The sequence below is a fragment of the Bombina bombina genome, chromosome 6, assembly GCF_027579735.1.
Source record: "Bombina bombina isolate aBomBom1 chromosome 6, aBomBom1.pri, whole genome shotgun sequence".
Taxonomy (NCBI): domain Eukaryota; kingdom Metazoa; phylum Chordata; class Amphibia; order Anura; family Bombinatoridae; genus Bombina; species Bombina bombina.
The window spans coordinates 861,144,122-861,164,713 of NC_069504.1; the positions used below are offsets into that span (position 1 = coordinate 861,144,122).

Below are 20,592 nucleotides of genomic sequence, written 5' to 3' on the forward strand. Positions count from 1 at the left end.
CCTGAACCATATATTGTCCAGAAGGGCACCTGCAATTCCCCAAGACCTAAAAGAATCTTTCTAGAATGATGAATCTCAGAATCTTGATAATATCCCGGAAAATGGGAACAAGAAGACACACATCCTTCAGGTCTATGTTCGTCATGAACAGATTCTCTTTAATCAAAGGAGAATGGATACTACTGTACTCTGAGAAACTTAAAGGGACATGAAACCCAAATTTTTTATTTCATGATTTAGATAGAGAATACAATTTTAAACAACTTTCCAATTTACTTCTATTATTTAATTTGCTTCCTTTTCTTGTTATCCTTTGCTGAAAGGTTTATCTAGGCAAGCTCAGGAGCAGCAGAGAACCTAGGTTCTAGCTGCTGATTGGTTGCTGCATATATATATATATATATATATATATATATATATATATATATATATATATATAGATAGATATATTTATTGATTGTGATTGGCTCACCCATGAGTTCAGTTAGAAACCATTGCTGCATTGCTGCTCCTTCAACAAATAATACCAAGAGAATGAAACAAATTAGATAATAGAAGTAAATTAGAAAGTTGTTTAAATTGTATTTTCTATCTGAATCATGAAAGAAAAAAAAATTAAGTTTCATGTCCCTTTCATGTCCCTTTAAGTTCTCTGAGCCATAGTAGAAATGTTCCCTTCTACTTAAGGCAACGTGCATTTTAATGGAATCAGCGACAGGAAAAATCTTTAAAGGACGGGAGACAGGGAGAAAGGTATCCCTAGCTTCTCCTATTCCTGTTAAAATTAGAAACACTTCCTCATAGGAAGGAAAATCATAGAAATTATAAAGTTTACAAAACGTCCAAGAGTTGACAACGACAGGGGTATCTGTGTTGTCCAAGTAGCTAAAACCTCCTTTAACATTACATGAGGTGTTCAAGCATACATCTGAAGGAGACTACTTCAGCATCAGATGAAGGAATTATACTGTCCAAATCTGAGATTTCACCCTCAGAAGCTACCGGCGAAACCTCCTCACCAGACTTAGGAGAGAGAGCAACCTGTGTAGCAAAAGATGGAGCAGAAACCTGCTATCTGAATCTCTAATTTTCCTCTTGCATTTTCCCGTTAACATAGGAAAGACAGAAAATGCGGCAGATACCTGGGAATACCTGAGTAGCAATTTCTGTAAGCAATATACTCCTCCAGGAGGCTGAGAGGAACCGCAGGACACTGCCAAGTGACGCCATTAAGGCTTGGGACGGATAAGGAGGAAACTGCGGCATTGCCTGAGCAGCAGCATCCTAAGAAACATTGGGCTTAGCAGGCAAAACTCAATCTCAATATTCAAGAGATAAAACTGATTATGCAACATGCAATAGCATAATCAGAACAAATAGTGCATCATGGCATAACAGGTCTATACCAAAAAAACACAGAGCCATCTATGTTCATAGTAAAATAAAATCAAAAGAAAAATTTTATTATGTGAAATAATTGTGTATTGTCATTTTAAATATCAAGCAATGAATATTTATTAAGTTAATTTTTTTTTGTGTAATGTCACTTTAAATATAAAATGAAATGCAAAATTTATTATGAAAAAAACTTATTAAGTCAATATAGGTATGACCCCAGGTGCCTACCCAACGGAGGCAAGGGATATGACAAATTGTGAGTAAAATGAGTTAAAATAGCTTTAATAACAAGGTTAAAAATCATGGATCCATGCTAAAATACAAAATATGAGACAATGTAATAAAAATACAATAAAGAATCAAAGGCAATAAAAGGCAATAAATAGTACAATCAAAAAGAAAAACAAAAATGAAATCAGAGCTCTCTGAGGGATACTAGGTCCCCACAGATAAATGTCCCATACAATCTGTCCTAAAAATAAGCTAATGAGAGTGATTCAGTTCGTCCGTGGAAAAAATAAAGGTACTGTAGTGAAAAAGTGTCCAGAAATAGTTATTCCTCAGTGTAAAGAACTTTCCAAGTGAAAAATAAATCCTCAGTGGAACATAGTGGTAAAGAAATCCTCAGTGGAAAAAAACAGTGAAAAATGTTCAAATACTAGTGTGGAAAAATATACTAGTGTTAAAAAATTATAAAAATTATTGTGAAAATATATGTGTACAGTAAATCAATCACAAACACAAATGATTGGAGAGTGAAGTGGAAGAAATCTGATGGCAAGGTGACTTGTAACTCAGTGGAATATAAGAGCAGGTACTGAGACTTATAAGAAAAGGATGCTGCTCAAACGAAGTGAGTGCTTAAAAGACTGTAATTGATGAATGAAGCATCCTCAACCTAAAAGAAATAAACAAACATAGCGCAATAACGTACTAAAATCAGAAGAATATAAGAATAAGGCTTACCAGTCGGTCTACGCGTTTCAGCCCGTGATAGGCCTTTATCAAGACTGGTTATCAAGTGGTTACTGGTAGCCTTTTAAAGCCAAGAACCGGATGTACAAAATTAATTAACTTCCGTTTTTCAAAACTTATTTCTCAATAATATTATAAGAGTCTAAAACATCTTGGCAATATAAAAAACAATATAAAAGGTATTGGCAGTTTTAGAATCAGTGAATAATCTTCACTTTGAACAAAACAAGTGATATACATTGTAATGTTTAATAATGTACCTTGTCTCCGTATTAAGTGTGACGTCACTTCCGGTCAGGGTTTATCAAATTACGGACCTGAAACAAAGTCCGATTTACCATTCAAAGTATAACATTTCAGCCTCGGTTTTTACCTATCTCCAAAGTCATCTATATAGTCAACACCATATACATAGTATGATTATAGAATGAGTAATTCGTTATAAACCCTGACTGGAAGTGACGTCACACTTAATACGGAGACAAGGTACATTATTAAACATTACAATCTATATCACTTGTTTTGTTAAAAGTGAAGATTATTCACTGATTCTAAAACTGCCAATACCTTTTAAATTGTTTTTTATATTGCCAAGATGTTTTAGACTCTTATAATATTATTGAGAAATAAGTTTTGAAAAACGGACGTTAATTATTTTGTACATCCGGTTCTTGGCTTTAAAAGGCTACCAGTAACCACTTGATAACCAGTCTTGATAAAGGCCTATCACGGGCCGAAACGCGTAGACCGACTGGTAAGCCTTATTCTTATATTCTTCTGATTTTAGTACGTTATTGTGCTATGTTTGTTTATTTATTTCTTTTAGGTTGAGGATGCTTCATTCATCAATTGCAGTCTTTTAAGCACTCACTTCGTTTGAGCAGCATCCTTCTCTTATAAGTCTCAGTACCTGCTCTTATATTCCACTGAGTTACAAGTCACCTTGCCATCAGATTTCTTCTACTTCACTCTCCAATCATTTGTGTTTGTAATTGATTTACTGTACACATATATTTTCACAATAATTTTTATAATTTTTTAACACTAGTATTTGAACATTTTTCACTGAAGTTTTTTCCACTGAGGATTTATTTTTCACTTGGAAAGTTCTTTACACTGAGGAATAACTATTTCTGGACACTTTTTCACTACAGTACCTTTATTTTTTCCACGGACGAACTGAATCACTCTCATTAGCTTATTTTTAGGACAGATTGTATGGGACATTTATTTGTGGGGACCTAGTATCCCTCAGAGAGCTCTGATTTCATTTTTGTTTTTCTTTTTGATTGTACTATTTATTGCCTTTTATTGCCTTTGATTCTTTATTGTATTTTTATTACATTGTCTTATATTTTGTATTTTAGCATGGATCCATGATTTTTAACCTTGTTATTAAAGCTATTTTAACTAATTTTACTCACAATTTGTCATATCCCTTGCCTCCGTTGGGTAGGCGCCTGGGGTCATATCTATATTGTCTGTTACCCCCTCTGGTGGTTGCTAGGTACCATCATCCCCAGGCCATAGGGGTCTTTAGTTGGCACTGGTCCATATTCTTTTCCTAAAAACTTATTAAGTACTGGCACTTTAAATATTTTTGAAGAGTGCGTTACAAGATTTGCTCATTAGCAAGCCAGCAATAAAAATCGATACACAAAAAAAAAAAAAAAACACTTTTGTACTGCCCAAGAGAGGAGAACTCCATTGTACGGAGAAAAACAAACTGCAGAGCTGCCCTGCCGATCGTCACATTAGCAAAATGGTGGCCACAGAGAGAACGCCGCTCTGCACAGTGAAAAAAAGGCGAAAGCAGGTCACGTGGCAAGCCGAGGGGAGCCCGCTCATAAAAAACACAAGCGCGTGTCTCTGCTATACTCCTCCCCACAGAAAAGAACCGTTATTGTTGAAAAAGGCAAAAAATGCCTAAAAACAAGGTTTCAAACTAAATGGCAAAGACAAAAGCCATTATAGATATTTGCAATAAAGGGTTAAGTACAGTACAAAGTTAGCCCATAATAATACACTTGCCCAAAACAATCAGCCTGCGTAGATTGCATCTACAATCCTGAATAAGTCAGCCCACAAAAAAATAAAAGGATTTTAACTTTAAAACGGTCGGTAAAAAGATTAACCCCTTAGTCTTCAATATCACATGAAAAGTGCCTGCTTCCTGCCTAAAAATATCCTGTATCAAGGATATATCTGTCCCATAACATGGCAGCTAATCAGGATTAACCCCTTAGTTCTATTACTTAAGTGCCATATCTCCTACCTTAGAAGACAAAAAAAAGCACTTACCTGTATCAAGTCGTCCGGCAGGAGGACAGCCTACACGGTGTGAGAGGACGCCACTCCTCACAGAGACCTGTAGAAAGAGAAAGAACAGAGTAAACCTACTATGGCTTTCTATACCATGGGCAGCAAATATTTTAGGAAAATGCAGCAAGGCCCACCTTACAAGTTCCTAACTGCTTTAAAGCCACCACTGCCCTACTGAAGAGACTAACGTGGAGTACGGCTAGACCCAAAATCTTGCTTGTAGCGAAAGAAATTCAATTTTCTTTAGACACCAAAACTTCACCTCCTCCATTGACAGAGGCAAAGAGAATGACTGGGGATGGTGGGAAGGGGAGTGATACTTAACAGCTTTGCTGTGGTGCTCTTTGCCTCCTCCTGCTGGCCAGGAATGATATTCCCACTAGTAATTGATGACGTTGTGGACTCACCATATCTTAGGAAAGAAAGAAATATTACAATTTTCTTCAAAGCGAAAAAATAAAGTGACATCTATCTAACTAATGATTGCTGAAGGGGGGAGGTGGACCACTACACTAAAGAAAAAAAATAAAGAAAAAAATAAATACATACCTCCTCTGTGTATCTGCACTCACAGTTCAAAAGTGTCTTCCACCAGGGTGCAAAGTCAAATTAAGTTAAATAATTTAATAAATATGAATTCATTTTCTAAATATAAATATATATATATATATATATATATATATATATATATATATATACACATATACTGTATATAAAAAAAAATATATGTATTAAGATGGCCGCAATTAAAGGGAGGATTGAAGAGCTATTTGGGGGGAATCAGTGAGGTGGGAGGGTTGAAGAGGATCACTACACTGACGATAAAATAAATAAAAAATAGATAAATAATAATAATTTAAAAAAAATGCATATTGGCAGACTGTCTGCCAGTACCTAAGATGGTGGTGACCAGTGGGAGGTGAGGGAGTGAAGATTGCCGTTTGGGAGGGATCAGGGGGTTACAAGCTACCTGATTAACCCATGCACTGCTTGGATTAATAGAAGTATGGTGCACAGCTGTAGTTAGTGCCATTCTAATTACCAAAAAACAATTACAAAGCCATGTATGTCTGCTATTTCTGAACAAATAGGATCCCAGAGAAGCTTTTACAATTATTGGTGTCATGATTGCACAAGTAGTAAATAAATAATTTTAGTGAGAGACCCAAAGTTTGTGAAAAAAGTTATCAATTTTTTTTATATATATATATATATATATATATATATATATATATATATATATATATATATATATATATATATATACATACATATATACACACACACACACACGAATTTGGCGGTGAAATAGTGTCATGAACTATACTAAAATGGCCTAGATCAATACCTTGGGTTGTCTGCTTAAAAAAAATATAACGTTTTGACAGGTAAATAAAAATAAACCAAGGCTCTATTTTTGTTTAAATGGAGTGAGAACAAAAATGCAAAAAAATCTCCAGTATTTTGGGCAAGTTCTCTGAAATTCCCAGTAGCAAAGGGGATAAAGTTGTTTGTGTATGTAATGGAGACCACTAGAGGGCAGTGTGGTGTATAAAGATTTATTCATACTTGACAATCAAGAATTTTATCATGTGTGGCTGTGATTTGATATTGAAAGCAGTTTATGCAGCTGTCTTACACAGTTTTATAAACAGTGAAAATGTGTCCATCAGTGGTTATACACTTACCAAAACAATTATTCATCAGTGAGTTATAAATAGTTTCAAAAACAATTATCAGTTATTTGTAGAGCGTCAACAGATCTGCAGCGCAGGAACACATCCTTTTATGCAAATGTCCGTTCCACATACACTGATGTCATTTTTCACTAAAAAGGTGCAGTGTATTTCTTAAAGGGACATGAAACCCTAACTTTCTTTCATTATTTAGATAGAGCATACAATTTAAAAAACATTTTTCCTGTTTACTTCTATTATTAAATTTTCGGTAGGTAGTGTGCACGTCTTAAAGGGTCACTGAACCCAAATGTTTTCTTTTGTGATTCAGATAGAGCACACAATTTTAAGCAACTTTCTAATTTACTCCTATTATCAAATTTTCTTCATTCTCTTGGTATCTTTATTTGAAATGCAAGAATGTAAGTTTAGATGCCGACCCATTTTTGGTGAACAACCTGGGTTGTTCTTGCTGATTGGTGGATAAATTCATCCACAAATGAACAAGTGCTATCCAGTGTCAGAACCAAACAAATAGCTTAGATGCCTTCTTTTTCAAATAAAGATAGCAAGAGAACAAAGAAAAATTGATAATAGGAGTAAATTAGAAAGTTGCTTAAAATTGCATGCTCTATCTGAATCACGAAAGAAAAAATTTAGGTTCAGTGTCCCTTTTAAGCACTTCAAGCAAATGTATAACATTTTTAAAAGTAATCTTGCAAAACTGATGCTATATAGTGTTCAGGAAATGTGCACCCTCCTGAGCCAGCCTACCTGCATTTCAACAAAGGAAACCAAGACAACAAAGCAAATTATATGGCAGAAATAAAGATGAAAGTTGTTTAAAATTCCATGTGCTATATGACTTGTGAAAGTTTAATTTTGACTTTACAGTCCCTTTATGGCTTTTAAAATATTGATCTTCAGCTGCCTTGTGTTAGGAAGTTACCCAGCCATCACTGACCTAAACTAAATGATCATGAGGCGTCTGGTGATCAGAGAAGTTCCTCTTATTTATAGGTTGTACTGTGAGGTTGATGTATTTCAAGAATAACCTAAAAAACAACCCACTCTGTTGCCATAATAACCTGAAACTGTACCAATATCAGTTCCCACTACCAAGGTGCAATGTATTTTGTAAGAACATACACTGTGTGCAGAATTATTAGGCAAATGAGTATTTTGACCACATCATCCTCTTTATGCATGTTGTCTTACTCCAAGCTGTATAGGCTTGAAAGCCTACTACCAATTAAGCATATTAGGTGATGTGCATCTCTGTAATGAGAAGGGGTGTGGTCTAATGACATCAACACCCTATATCAGGTGTGCATAATTATTAGGCAACTTCCTTTCCTTTGGCAAAATGGGTCAAAAGAAGGACTTGACAGGCTCAGAAAAGTCAAAAATAGTGAGATTTCTTGCAGAGGGATGCAGCACTCTTAAAATTGCAAAGCTTCTGAAGCGTGATCATCGAACAATCAAGCGTTTCATTCAAAATAGTCAACAGGGTCGCAAGAAGCGTGTGGAAAAACCAAGGCGCAAAATAACTGCCCATGAACTGAGAAAAGTCAAGCGTGCAGCTGCCAAGATGCCACTTGCCACCAGTTTGGCCATATTTCAGAGCTGCAACATCACTGGAGTGCCCAAAAGCACAAGGTGTGCAATACTCAGAGACATGGCCAAGGTAAGAAAGGCTGAAAGACGACCACCACTGAACAAGACACACAAGCTGAAACGTCAAGACTGGGCCAAGAAATATCTCAAGACTGATTTTTCTAAGGTTTTATGGACTGATGAAATGAGAGTGAGTCTTGATGGGCCAGATGGATGGGCCCGTGGCTGGATTGGTAAAGGGCAGAGAGCTCCAGTCCGACTCAGACGCCAGCAAGGTGGAGGTGGAGTACTGGTTTGGGCTGGTATCATCAAAGATGAGCTTGTGGGGCCTTTTCGGGTTGAGGATGGAGTCAAGCTCAACTCACAGTCCTACTGCCAGTTTCTGGAAGACACCTTCTTCAAGCAGTGGTACAGGAAGAAGTCTGCATCCTTCAAGAAAAACATGATTTTCATGCAGGACAATGCTCCATCACACGCGTCCAAGTACTCCACAGCGTGGCTGGCAAGAAAGGGTATAAAAGAAGAAAATCTAATGACATGGCCTCCTTGTTCACCTGATCTGAACCCCATTGAGAACCTGTGGTCCATCATCAAATGTGAGATTTACAAGGAGGGAAAACAGTACACCTCTCTGAACAGTGTCTGGGAGGCTGTGGTTGCTGCTGCACGCAATGTTGATGGTGAACAGATCAAAACACTGACAGAATCCATGGATGGCAGGCTTTTGAGTGTCCTTGCAAAGAAAGGTGGCTATATTGGTCACTGATTTGTTTTTGTTTTGTTTTTGAATGTCAGAAATGTATATTTGTGAATGTTGAGATGTTATATTGGTTTCACTGGTAAAAATAAATAATTGAAATGGGTATATATTTGTTTTTTGTTAAGTTGCCTAATAATTATGCACAGTAATAGTCACCTGCACACACAGATATCCCCCTAAAATAGCTATAACTAAAAACAAACTAAAAACTACTTCCAAAACTATTCAGCTTTGATATTAATGAGTTTTTTGGGTTCATTGAGAACATGGTTGTTGTTCAATAATAAAATTAATCCTCAAAAATACAACTTGCCTAATAATTCTGCACTCCCTGTAGCTGTTAATAGTACCTTTTTGATCTGTTTAAAGTGATGGCAAACTTTTTCTTTTGTATAAACAGATCCGGAATGTTAGCAATATTTTAGAGTTTAATTCATAAGCTGTAATGAAGATGCGCTATAACTTACTTATTAATGTAGCACTGAAATTCAAATACTCCGCTCCGGCAGCCACTTGAAAATATATATATATATATATATATATATATATATATATTGTGAGCGAACGATTTGAACTGTTCTCCAATCAGTTCTCTAGCTAAAAAAATAATAAATAAAATAAAAAATGTGTGAGTGCCATATGGCTAGAGCACCGATTGGAGAACAGTTCAAACTGTAAGCTCACAAAAAAAATACTTTGAAAGAGGGCGGACGGAGCGTGGGGTATTTGAATGTCAGCGCTACATTAAAAAGGAAGTTATAGCGCATCTTCAGTACAACTGATTAATTAAACTCCATCTAAAATATCGTTAACATTCCGGTGTTCTGGTAAGATGGCGAACTTTTGAAAACAGCGAACCATGTCACTTCCTGTGACGTTACATCATCTGTTTCACAAATTTTGGACCTAATGCGCATGCGTGCCAGCGTCATCACATACTTGGCCGCATACGTCACTGGTACAATATTTAGAGCTGTGAAATTCCGGGACCCTTTGTAGAGCGCATGCGTGGGATTTTGTATCAGAAATGGTGCGCTCATGGAAAGCTGTTTCTTCGGCTCCTCTGCAATATTCAGAACTCCGCCCCCCACTGCAACTACTCCCATTACTACTACTACTCTAAAGCTGTCTCCGTGCTTGTGCATGAGAAACAGCCGCCCTGCCACTCGGCTATCGCCACTGCTTTTTCTGCTGGAGACTCAACTTTAGAGTAGTAGTAGTAATGGGAGTAGTTGCAGTGGGGGGGGGGCGGAGTTCCGAATATTGCAGAGGAGCCGAAGAAACAGCTTTCCATGATCCAAAATACCACACATGCGCTCTTCAAAGGTTCCCGGAATTTCACAGCTCTAAATATTTTACCAGTGACGTATGTGGCCAGGTATGTGATGACGCTGGCACGCATGCGCATTAGGTCCAAAATTTGTGAAACATCTGATGTAACGTCACAGGAAGTGACATGGTTCGCTATTTTCCAAAGTTCGCCATCTTATCAGAACACTGGATCTGTTTATACAACGGGGAAAGTTTAACATCACTTTAAAGGGACATAAAAAAACCCAAAAATTAAACAACTTTCCTATTTACTTCTATTACCAAATATTCTTTGATTTTTTATCATCCTTTATTGATAGGCAGGAAGAAAAGTTCAGGAGCATGCATGTTTTGATATAATGTTATACATTAGCAAGAGCACTAGATGGCAGCACTATTTCCTGTCATGTAGTGCTCCAGACGTGCATGCTAGATATCTCTTCAACAATGAATAGCATGGAACAATACAATTGGAAACTTTTTAAAAATTCTACTCTCTTTGAATCATGAGATAAAAAATGGGTTCAATTCCCTTTAAGAGTGTAAGCGCACAGAAATACATTTAATAAGCGCTTAGTTACATATAATTTATTAGCCATGAAATAACTATATCACGGTTACCTTTGTGCTCTTTAGCCAATGGAGTTAGATCATACACACGACCCAAATAAGACACCCACAGATCATCAAGTGTGCTGTGCCGAGACACTTCTCTGGGCGTGAAGAAGAGAGGCCGACTTGGAGCCATGTCTTTTACTATGCCATGTAATGTTACCGTGGTAACCAGACGCTACTACTTCAGTAGTACATCCGCGTTCCAGTTGCGTGTCAAAATTAGCATATAACTTCCGGTTTCCGAATTTGTGTCCTAGCTTCAACTCTACACGCTTCTTCCGATTCCTGGACACCGCAAATGTTCCAATTGCGAATACGAATATATCGGTAGCTGGCGATTGGCAAATCGAAAAAGACACTGTAAACTCGTGCCCTGATTGGTTAAAATGAAAATCTTCTACGCGCTGCATGATGGGGATTGTAGTTTCATCTTTCATTTGTAGTCTTGTTTTAGGAGAAAGCAAGTTCCGGTAGTTGGTGCAGTAATGGCAGATGTACTGGAAGAAAATGGGTGTTCTAGACAGAGCAGTCCTGGTGCAGGAGTAAGTGATGTATTTTTTGGTGTTGAGATATTGATTGTAGTTTCAAATGTATTTACTTTCAGTAACTGAGGCTGTTTAATTCACACTCTGGTTAACATATTTGTATCCCCTGAACTGGTCTAACATTACTTGCCATTGACTTGTTCTTCCTAAACTGTCCAAGTGACATCTGATCTCAGAATTATACAATAGATATTGGTAGTCACATGATCTTAAAAACGATAGAAAAGTTACAATGTGCCAAGTTTAGTGTTTAAAAATACCCCTATCTCATATAAGTGTAGAAGCAGCAAAACAACTAATCGTTCTTACAATTAGTTATCTTTTATGTTTCTAAAGAAAAGCTAGATTTTCATCAAAACTTTTTAAATAGAAGATACTTTATTATATATGTGCAATAGGGTAATGTATGCACTGTGTTGCAAAATGTATGTAGCCACCCTTACCAAATATTGTTTTCAGGTTTTTCAGCCATATCCATTGCTAACTGGTACATACAATCCAGCTCAAATCTATAAAATCTCCATAGAAAAATCATTGGCAGTACAATGGGTCATTCTGAAGTGCTCAGTGGCTATTTTTTTTTATCTTAAACACAAACTTGGGTCAGCGCTACTGCTCTGGTGCTCGTGTAGACTGGGGTAAACTGCTTAACCCCTCCAAATATGAATAATGTCAGAATGTCCACAGCACCTTAAGTGTAAAATTCTCTTCTTTATTCAGACATCATAGAAAACAAGCAACGTTTCTGGGAAGTCCCCTTACTCATGCTGATAGCATGATGCCTCATTTGCTGCAAGTCAGTTTGTGAAATGTCTGCCCTACTAGAACTGCCCCAGTCAACTTTTAGTGCTATTATTGTTAAGTGGAAGCATATAGAAGCAACAACAGCCCTGGAAGACTACATAAACTTAGAGCGTGGTTACCAAGCGCAGAAGTCACATAGTGCATAAAAATCATCTGTTGCATCACTCTCTACAGAGTTCCAAACTGGTCTGGAAGCAACATCAGCACAACAACTGTATTTCAGGGGCTTCATTAAATGGGTTTGAATGGAGGAACAGCGGTAAATAAGCCTCTCATACACAATGCTGTCTGGAGAGGTGTAAAGTGCACCACCATTCTACCCTGGAGCAGTGGAAACACATTATTTGTAGTGATGAATTCACTATCTGTTAGTCTAATGTAAGAATCTAGGTGTGATGGATGTAATAAGAACACTACCTAGTGCAAACAGTAAAGTTTAGAGGAAGCATAATGGTCTGGGGCTGTTTTTTTAGGGTTTGGGTTAGGCCTGTTGGCTCAATTGAAGATCATCTTGATGGTACAGAATCTAAATAGATTTTAAACAATTGGGTGTTTCATACTTTGTGGCAAAAGTTTGGGGAAGGCCCTTCCCTGTTCCTGCACACCTGCCCCTGTGCACAAAGTGAGGTCCATGATGTTGTGGTTTGACGCGTTTTGTGTGAAGGAATTTGAGTGTCCTTCTCAGAGCCCAAACCATTGGTATGATAGCAGTCCTGAACCTTCTCACCCATCATAAGTGCCAGACCTCACAAATTCCCACAGACACACTCCTTGTGGAAAGCCTTCCCAAAAGAGTGGCTGCTGTTATAACTGTGAGGGGCAACTCTATATTAATGTTCATGGGTTAGGAATGGTATGTCGAACAAGGTCATATAGGTGTGATGTTCAGGTGACCACTTACTTAATGTGTATATTTATAAACATTATTTTAACTCATGTGGTGCATAATATCTACCGATTTTGTTATACATGAAAAATGACATTGCATAAAATGGTCTATTTATCTTAGGTTATTTGTAAAAGTATATATCTTATTCAGTCCACAAAAGCATAGACACATAATTCATTATTATTGTTGTTAAGTAAATCTTTATATACAGGTTGCCACTTTCTCACATTTAACCCAAAGTGAGGACAACCATATATTAAAGGGACATTAAAAACCCATTATTAAACATTTAATATAAAAATCACAAGGTGTTTACTGTCCCTTTTAAAGGACCATTAAATCCAGTAGAATGGTATAAGCATCTGTATAATAAAATAGAAAATGCAATAGCTAGCACTTAGTCTGAATTTCAAATAAGTAGTAGATCCCCCCCCCCCCCCCCCCACCGACATTTCAAAGTTTCCATCCCCCGGTATCATGTGACAGCCATCAGCCAATCACAAAATGTGTGTACGTATATTCTGTGAATTCTTGCACATGCTCAGTATGGAGCTAGTGTCTCAGAAAGTGTGCAAATAAAAAGAATGCTCATTTTGATAATGGAATTGAGTTGGAAAGTTGTTACAATTGTGTGCGCTCTATCTAAATCATGAAAGTTTAAGTTTGACTTTAGTGCTCCTTTAACCCCCTTCCCGACGTTATGATGTTCCATGCTGTCCTAATTGCGCTGGGCTTTAACGCCGTTAGGACGGCATGGAATGTCCTAGCCGATTTGCTGTACTGAAGCCAACGGCGCTTCCTGAACTGGATCGTGGCCTTGAGGGCGTGCCTAGCCTTATAGGCAAGCCCACCTGACCCAATCCCATCATTGAAATCTCGCAATTGCATGCACAATTGTGTGATTTCAATTTGTTTACATCGGAACGTTGTTCCGATGTAGACAAATTAGGCTCATCATGAAAGGGTTAATGGACTTGGTTGAGTCCTATGTCTGTATTTTTACTTTTGTGTAAAAATGAACCTGAATGCTGTGCAGCACTATAATGTAAGCAGATAACTATGGCTTTCTGGTGGTTGTGATGGATATCTAATGCAGAGTGGATTTTTTATCTCTTATATATCCACCACCAGTGTGCAAAACACCCCTAATATTTAAAGCTAATAAAAACTGTTTTTCCGTTAGGGCAAATATTATTCTTTATTTATAAATCCCAAAGTATACAATTCGGTCTGATGATAAAGCTCAATGTGTATTTCACAATAAAATATAGAAATCAAACTTTATCAAGTGTGCTAAATATATCTCAAATAAAGGTGTTAGCAAAATGACAAGAAAAGAAAAAATAAAATGCTCCAGATTCTTTTATTTGCTGTCACAAAAACGTAATCTTGTTCTAAGTGGCATTATCCCTTCAGAAGTCTTCCCCTTTTAAAAATGAACAAAAATGCATTAGGCAGAATTATAATTGTTTCTTTCAGTTAACTAGAACGGTTACCCACAAACATCAATAGTGGATTTCTTTTGCATTAAAAAAAAAGTTATAAATACATTTTGCAGCTATTTTTAAAATGTTTTAAAAGCTGATTATGTTAAGGAATCCGTTTACACATTTGCAACATTTTATCTGTGGAATATGTAAGGTAAGTGTGTGTATGTATGTATATGTATGTGTGTGTATATATATATATATATATATATATATATATATATATATATATATATATATATATATATATATATATATATATATATATTTTACAAGGAAGTCTTTAAGGAGCACTGAACCCAAAAAAAATTATTTTGTGATTCAGATAGAGCATGCAATTTTAAGCAACTTTCTATTTTACTCCTATTATCAATTTTTCTTCGTTCTCTTGCTATCTTTATTTGAAAAAGAAGGTATCTGAGCTTTTTGGTTCAGTACCCCGAACAGCACTTATTTATTGGTGGGTGAATTTATCCACCAATCAGCAAGAACTACCCAGGTTGTTCACCAAAAATGGGCAGGCATCTAAACTTATATTCTTTCTTTTCAAATAAATATACCAAGAGAATGAAGAAAATTTGATAATAGGAGTAAATTAGAAAGTTGCTTAAAATTGCATGCTCTTTATGAATCACGAAAGAAAACATTTGGGTTCAGTGTCCCTTTAAATACATTGTGGAATAATGAGCAAAAGAGAAAAAAAATATTTGTAACATCAAGAAGCAACCATTTACATTATATTATATAAAGGTTTTGATGTGTGATATGTATGTTACATCTGTAATATGATTACATTAAGTGGTAGATTTCTGCATAACTATATCTGTAAACATTATCTGACATCATACCTGATTAAATAAGGAGGAGTTAGGATAAAACCCAACCCATTCCAGGTAAAATAACATAAGACATCTTTGGATTGGAAAAGGTAAAGGGATAAAGATGCCCTCTGACCATTACACACCTGTTGGGAATTCCTGTACCCTTCGGAGATCACAAGGGAGCCTTTGATTTTTGGGAACGAGGAATGATGTTATGGGGATGGGATAAGTGTCTGTTTCCTGTATTATATGGAGTCAAATGTGATCCAATAAAACCAGGTCATATGAAAAGCTGTTCGTTCTTTTAAACGGCCTAAATAGTAAAAAAAATTAATTAACCCTTTAAGGACACAGCTTTCTGTTTGCTCAATTGTTTTATGACGGAAAAATTCCGTCATATGTCCTTAAGAGGTTAAAGGGACAGTCTACACCAGAATTGTTATGGTTTTAAAAGATAGATAATCCCTTTATTACCCATTCCCCAGTTTTGCATAACCAACACAGTTATATTAATATACTTCTTACCTCTGTGATTATCTTGTATCTAAGCCTCTGCAAACTGCCCCTTTATTTCAGTTCTTTTGACAGACTTGCAGTTTAGCCAATCAGTGCCTGCTCCCAGATAACTTCACGAGCACAGTGTTATCTATATGAAATACGTGAACTAACGCCCTCTAGTGGTGAAAAACTGTTAAAATGCATTCTGAAAAGAGGTGGCTTTAAAGGTCTAAGAAATTAGCATATGAACCTCCTAGGTTAAGCTTTCAACTAAGAATACCAAGAGAACAAAGCAAAATTGGTGATAAAAGTAAATTGGAAAATTGTTTAAAATGACATGCTCTATCTGAATCATGAAAGTTTTTTTTTGGCCTAGACTGTCCCTTTAATTAAAAAAATACATGCTTTAATTTGTTAGAGCATCAAATTTTAAGACTAGTGACCCTGCATTACTATTTTCTTGTGTGATGTAGACAGAGCAAACCATTTAAAAAAAAAAAGTTTAATATAATAGAAGTAAATTGAATTTGTTTTGTTCCTATGATATTCTGTGTTGGACAGATACCTAGGTTGGCATCTGGAGTACTAGAGGGCAGGAAATAGTGCTGCCATCTAGTGCTCTTGCAAAAATGCTGCCATATAGTGCTCCAAAAATTATCTAGCTCCTAAGCATACATCCCTGTTTTCAACAAAAGATACCAAGAGAACAAAGAAAAATTAATAATAGAAGTCAACTAGAAAGACAAATATTGGGTTTCATATCCATTTAACTCCGCAAACGGGTTAAACATACAGTGGAAGTACGACTCGGCAGCTTCCTTTCAGGACCAGCAGTGCTCTGCGGGTCCTGAGTGGTACTTCTACCTTTGTGGGGGCTAAACACATAGAAGTGCAAGGTCGCTAGAGAACAAGAAGGGATTAGAGGAGCACTCGAGTGATAGCAAATAAAACCATTTATTGGACAGTTACAAATTCCACATAAACGTAAAGTAAGGAGTAAATACTCCGGGGTAAAAATACAGAGTGAAGTGTACAAATAGGAGTGCAGGGGCACTAGAACAAACGGCTAAAGGTCGCTAGTCTTAAAATAACGTTCTAACAAATTCACAGGATGTCGTTTTTTGACAATACATGGTGGGAGCCTACTGATGAACAGGTAAAACAGATTAAAAAACAGATAAAAAAACAACAACTTTTGAATAAGTGGATTTAAATGGACATTAAATTCAAAAGCTTTTTATTATGTGCACAAAAGAGCACAATTTAAATATGTTAAATTACTATTGCACTTTTTGCATGGAGATTTTTTTTAACCCTTTTATATTTTGGTTTTAAAACTAACAGTACTACTGTTTCATGCTTAATTTATCTCTAAGGATATATTGTTCGCTTACTGATAGCGACAACTCCCACAGCTCTATTGGAGGACAGTGAGACACTTCACAAGCATACTGAGTTGGCACTGTAACATCCACAGATACTGAGCTGGCACTGTAACATCCACAGATACTGAGCTGGCACTGTAACATCCAGATACTGAGTTGGCACTGTAACATCCAGATACTGAGTTGGCACTGTAACATTTACAGATACTGAGTTGGCACTGTAACATTTACAGATACTGAGTTGGCACTGTAACATTTACAGATACTGAGTTGGCACTGTAACATTTACAGATACTGAGTTGGCACTGTAACATTTACAGATACTGAGTTGGCACTGTAACATCCACAGATACGGAGTTGGCACTGTAACATCCACAGATACGGAGTTGGCACTGTAACATCCACAGATACGGAGTTGGCACTGTAACATCCACAGATACGGAGCTGGCACTGTAACATCCACAGATACGGAGCTGGCACTGTAACATCCACAGATACGGAGCTGGCACTGTAACATCCACAGATACGGAGCTGGCACTGTAACATCCACAGATACGGAGCTGGCACTGTAACATCCAGACAGGGATAGGCACGCACCAAGACTGTGGTGGACATTTCCCAAAGTACAGACCTTAGTGAAGGACACCAAGGTATATTTCAAACTAAAAACATCAAAAAACACTCTCTTTACTGAGAGGGTAGTGGATGCATTGTGGAAAAGCCATCCAGCAGAAGTGGTAGACAGTGAAGGAGTTTAAACATGCATGGGATAGGTATAGGCTATGCTAGATCAGTATCACACACACACACACACTAGATCACACACACCCTCAGTCTCACACCCACACCCGCTTACACACTATCACACACATACCTTCATTTAGTCTCTCTCACACACACACACATTCGATTGCACACCATACCCCACACACACCCTCACAGTCTCATACACACACCCACACTCTTACACATACACTTTTGCAATCTCCCACTGTCACACACACACTCTCACAGTCTCACTCTTTTGCACACTGTCGCACACACTGTCTCACAGCCTCAGCCTTTCACACATATTCACAGTCACACTGTGTCCTCCCTCCACGCTACAAAACGGTTGGTGGACACTGCAAGGGCCAGTCACGGACACCTTGCCTATCCCTACATCCAGATACTGAGTTGGCACTGTAACATCCACAGATACTGAGCTGGCACTGTAACATCCACAGATACTGAGCTGGCACTGTAACATCCACAGATACTGTAATACATTATGGAATACTCACTTTTTGTTGCAACTGAAAAAATCTGTTTGAGTTGTGTTCTTTACACTACAGTTTTGTTTCTTTGTCTTTATTTTGCAGCTCTTTGTGCAAGATTTATCATTGCTATTCTCCTATATTTGCGCCTAAAAATGCGCACACAAATAAATGCCCCTATTTCTTATTCAAAAATGCAGCTATAATTTGGCAAGTTCGACTGTAAAATTCTCCTCCTCTATTCCCGTTCCCCTTGGTGCACAGGTGTGCCAACAAAGGGTTAAATTAGATAGTCTTAGTCGTATTTCCTATTGTACTCCTCATTTAATTCGACTTGTTACAAATTTATCATTACTTTTCTCTTATAGCGGAATGGCAGATCTCCTGCAAATGGTGCATTCAAGTTCTAATTTTGTTTGACGGAAAACTTTTCTTTGCTTGTTCTGGATCATTTTATTACTGCTCCTTCTTTACCTGTATGTTATCATAACTCTCTCCTGTCTCCAGGATTCTGATGGCGAGTTGACGGACACGGCACGGCAGAAGCTGGAGTCTCTCTTAAACAGGAACATGCGTATTGAGATGACGGATGGACGCTCTCTTATTGGCTGCTTTCTCTGCACAGATAGAGACTGCAATGTCATCTTGGGTTCAGCCCAGGAGTTCCTACGGCCGTCTGGTAAGTTTTCTAATTTTTAATAACAATGAGCTAAAGGATGCTAAGAGGGAGTTGTGTTTGGTTTGATCGATCACATGTATTGGGTGGGAACAGAATTCTACTAAATGATGTCTAAAGGGAAATAAATATATATTTTTTTTATGTGCACATTGCAAATCTCTGCAATGAAATGCTACACTGCAAAAGATCAATGCATTAAATCAATGTTTTTAATATTTCACTCATTTTGTTAACCTATTTTACATGTTTACTGTACATGTGTAGATAACACTTGAAAATTCACTGCTGTGGGCGATTAGTGAAAAATAAATGAGCTACTACACTGATCAAACAATTGCAGTGTATAATGTTCTAGGGTCAGGGATCTGAATCCTGCATAATTGCACTCCAAGCTTTCTGAGGATACTTGTAAAGAGTTAAATGGGAAAACAGGCAAAATCAATAAAGTTTATAGTAGCAAAGTGTAGGTGTGTGTGTGTTTTTTTTTTTTTTTTTTATGATTTAAAGGGACATGAAAGTCAAAATCAAACTTTCATGTTTCAGATAGAGCATATAGTTTTAAAAGACTTTTCAATTTACTTCTGTTATCAGATGTACTTTGTGCTTTTTGTATCCTTTGTTAAAAACCATACCTAGGCAATCCCAGAGGTACCAGTGCTCATTGGGAGCTAGCTACTGATTGGTGGCTGCACACCTTGTCCTTGGCTCAGAAGATGTGTTCAGCTAACTCCTTAGTAGTGATCTACTGCTCTGGAACTGACCCCTTTTGCGGAGACATCAGAGTCAAAATTGATTTGATAAAGAACATAGATTAAAAAAAATAAAATGTCTCATGTAACTTCTGTTAGCAAATGTGCGGCTTTCCATGAGACCATACTTGGGTAGGCTCAGGTAATGCACGTGTCTTGAGAACAGTGTGGCAGCTGTAGTTGTAACAGTGTTATTGATTTACTGCTTATGAAACATGCACGCTCCTGAGACTTCCTGAGGATGCCATCATGGAACAACCAAGGGTACCTAACCAACAAAAGTAAATTTTATAACAGAGCATACAAAATAAAATGTTTTTTCTGCCTGAATCACAAAGATTTACTTTTGAGTTGCATGTCCCTTTTTTGTAATATTGTTTATTATACTATGTTAGGCTCGTATCTCTTTCAAACAGTAACCAAGTTCTTGTAAGAAAAGCATCTTTCCTCTTCTCCTCCAGATTCCTTTCCCATCAGGGAGCCACGAGTGTTGGGTCTTGCCATGGTTCCTGGTCACCACATTGTTTCTATTCAGGTGGAATTTGAGAGCATCACTTCCCCACAGTACCTTTGATCAGAAGTGGACAACTCACTTTGCCTGCCAGAGAATCTTGTAACTTGTTTTTAACTTAAGTAAATCCATTTGTAATTAAATCCGATGTCTATGAACCTATACACGTGTACTCTTTGGTATGTCGTCAATGTGAACTAACTTGGGACTTCTGTCTGGAGACAGATTTGTAGATCTCTTTATGAATAAGTGTACATTGTGCTTGGCTGGAGTTTTAATAAGTCTGGTATGTCA

The 20,592-nt window shown here is 37.1% G+C and overlaps 2 protein-coding genes across 3 annotated transcripts in view; one reads left to right on the forward strand and one right to left on the reverse strand.

The window, feature by feature from the left end:
* Positions 1–10,973, reverse strand: part of LOC128663794 (cytochrome b5 domain-containing protein 1) — a 24,783-nt gene extending 13,810 nt beyond the window's left edge. The window contains exon 1 of one of the 2 annotated variants that reach the window (XM_053718302.1): positions 10,681–10,973. In XM_053718302.1, the coding sequence (XP_053574277.1) occupies positions 10,681–10,807 (127 nt within the window). In that variant the 5' untranslated portion in view covers positions 10,808–10,973. Of the gene's footprint in view, positions 1–6,383; positions 6,474–10,680 lie in introns of those variants that run through there. The other variant, XM_053718303.1, reaches the window with a different exon arrangement.
* Positions 10,935–20,460, forward strand: NAA38 (N-alpha-acetyltransferase 38, NatC auxiliary subunit). The gene is made up of 3 exons (XM_053718304.1): positions 10,935–11,216; positions 18,867–19,038; positions 20,249–20,460. The coding sequence occupies exons 1-3, from the start codon at positions 11,160–11,162 to the stop codon at positions 20,359–20,361; spliced, it is 342 nt and encodes a 113-aa protein (XP_053574279.1). The 5' UTR covers positions 10,935–11,159; the 3' UTR covers positions 20,362–20,460.
* Positions 20,461–20,592: the final 132 nt, after the last annotated feature.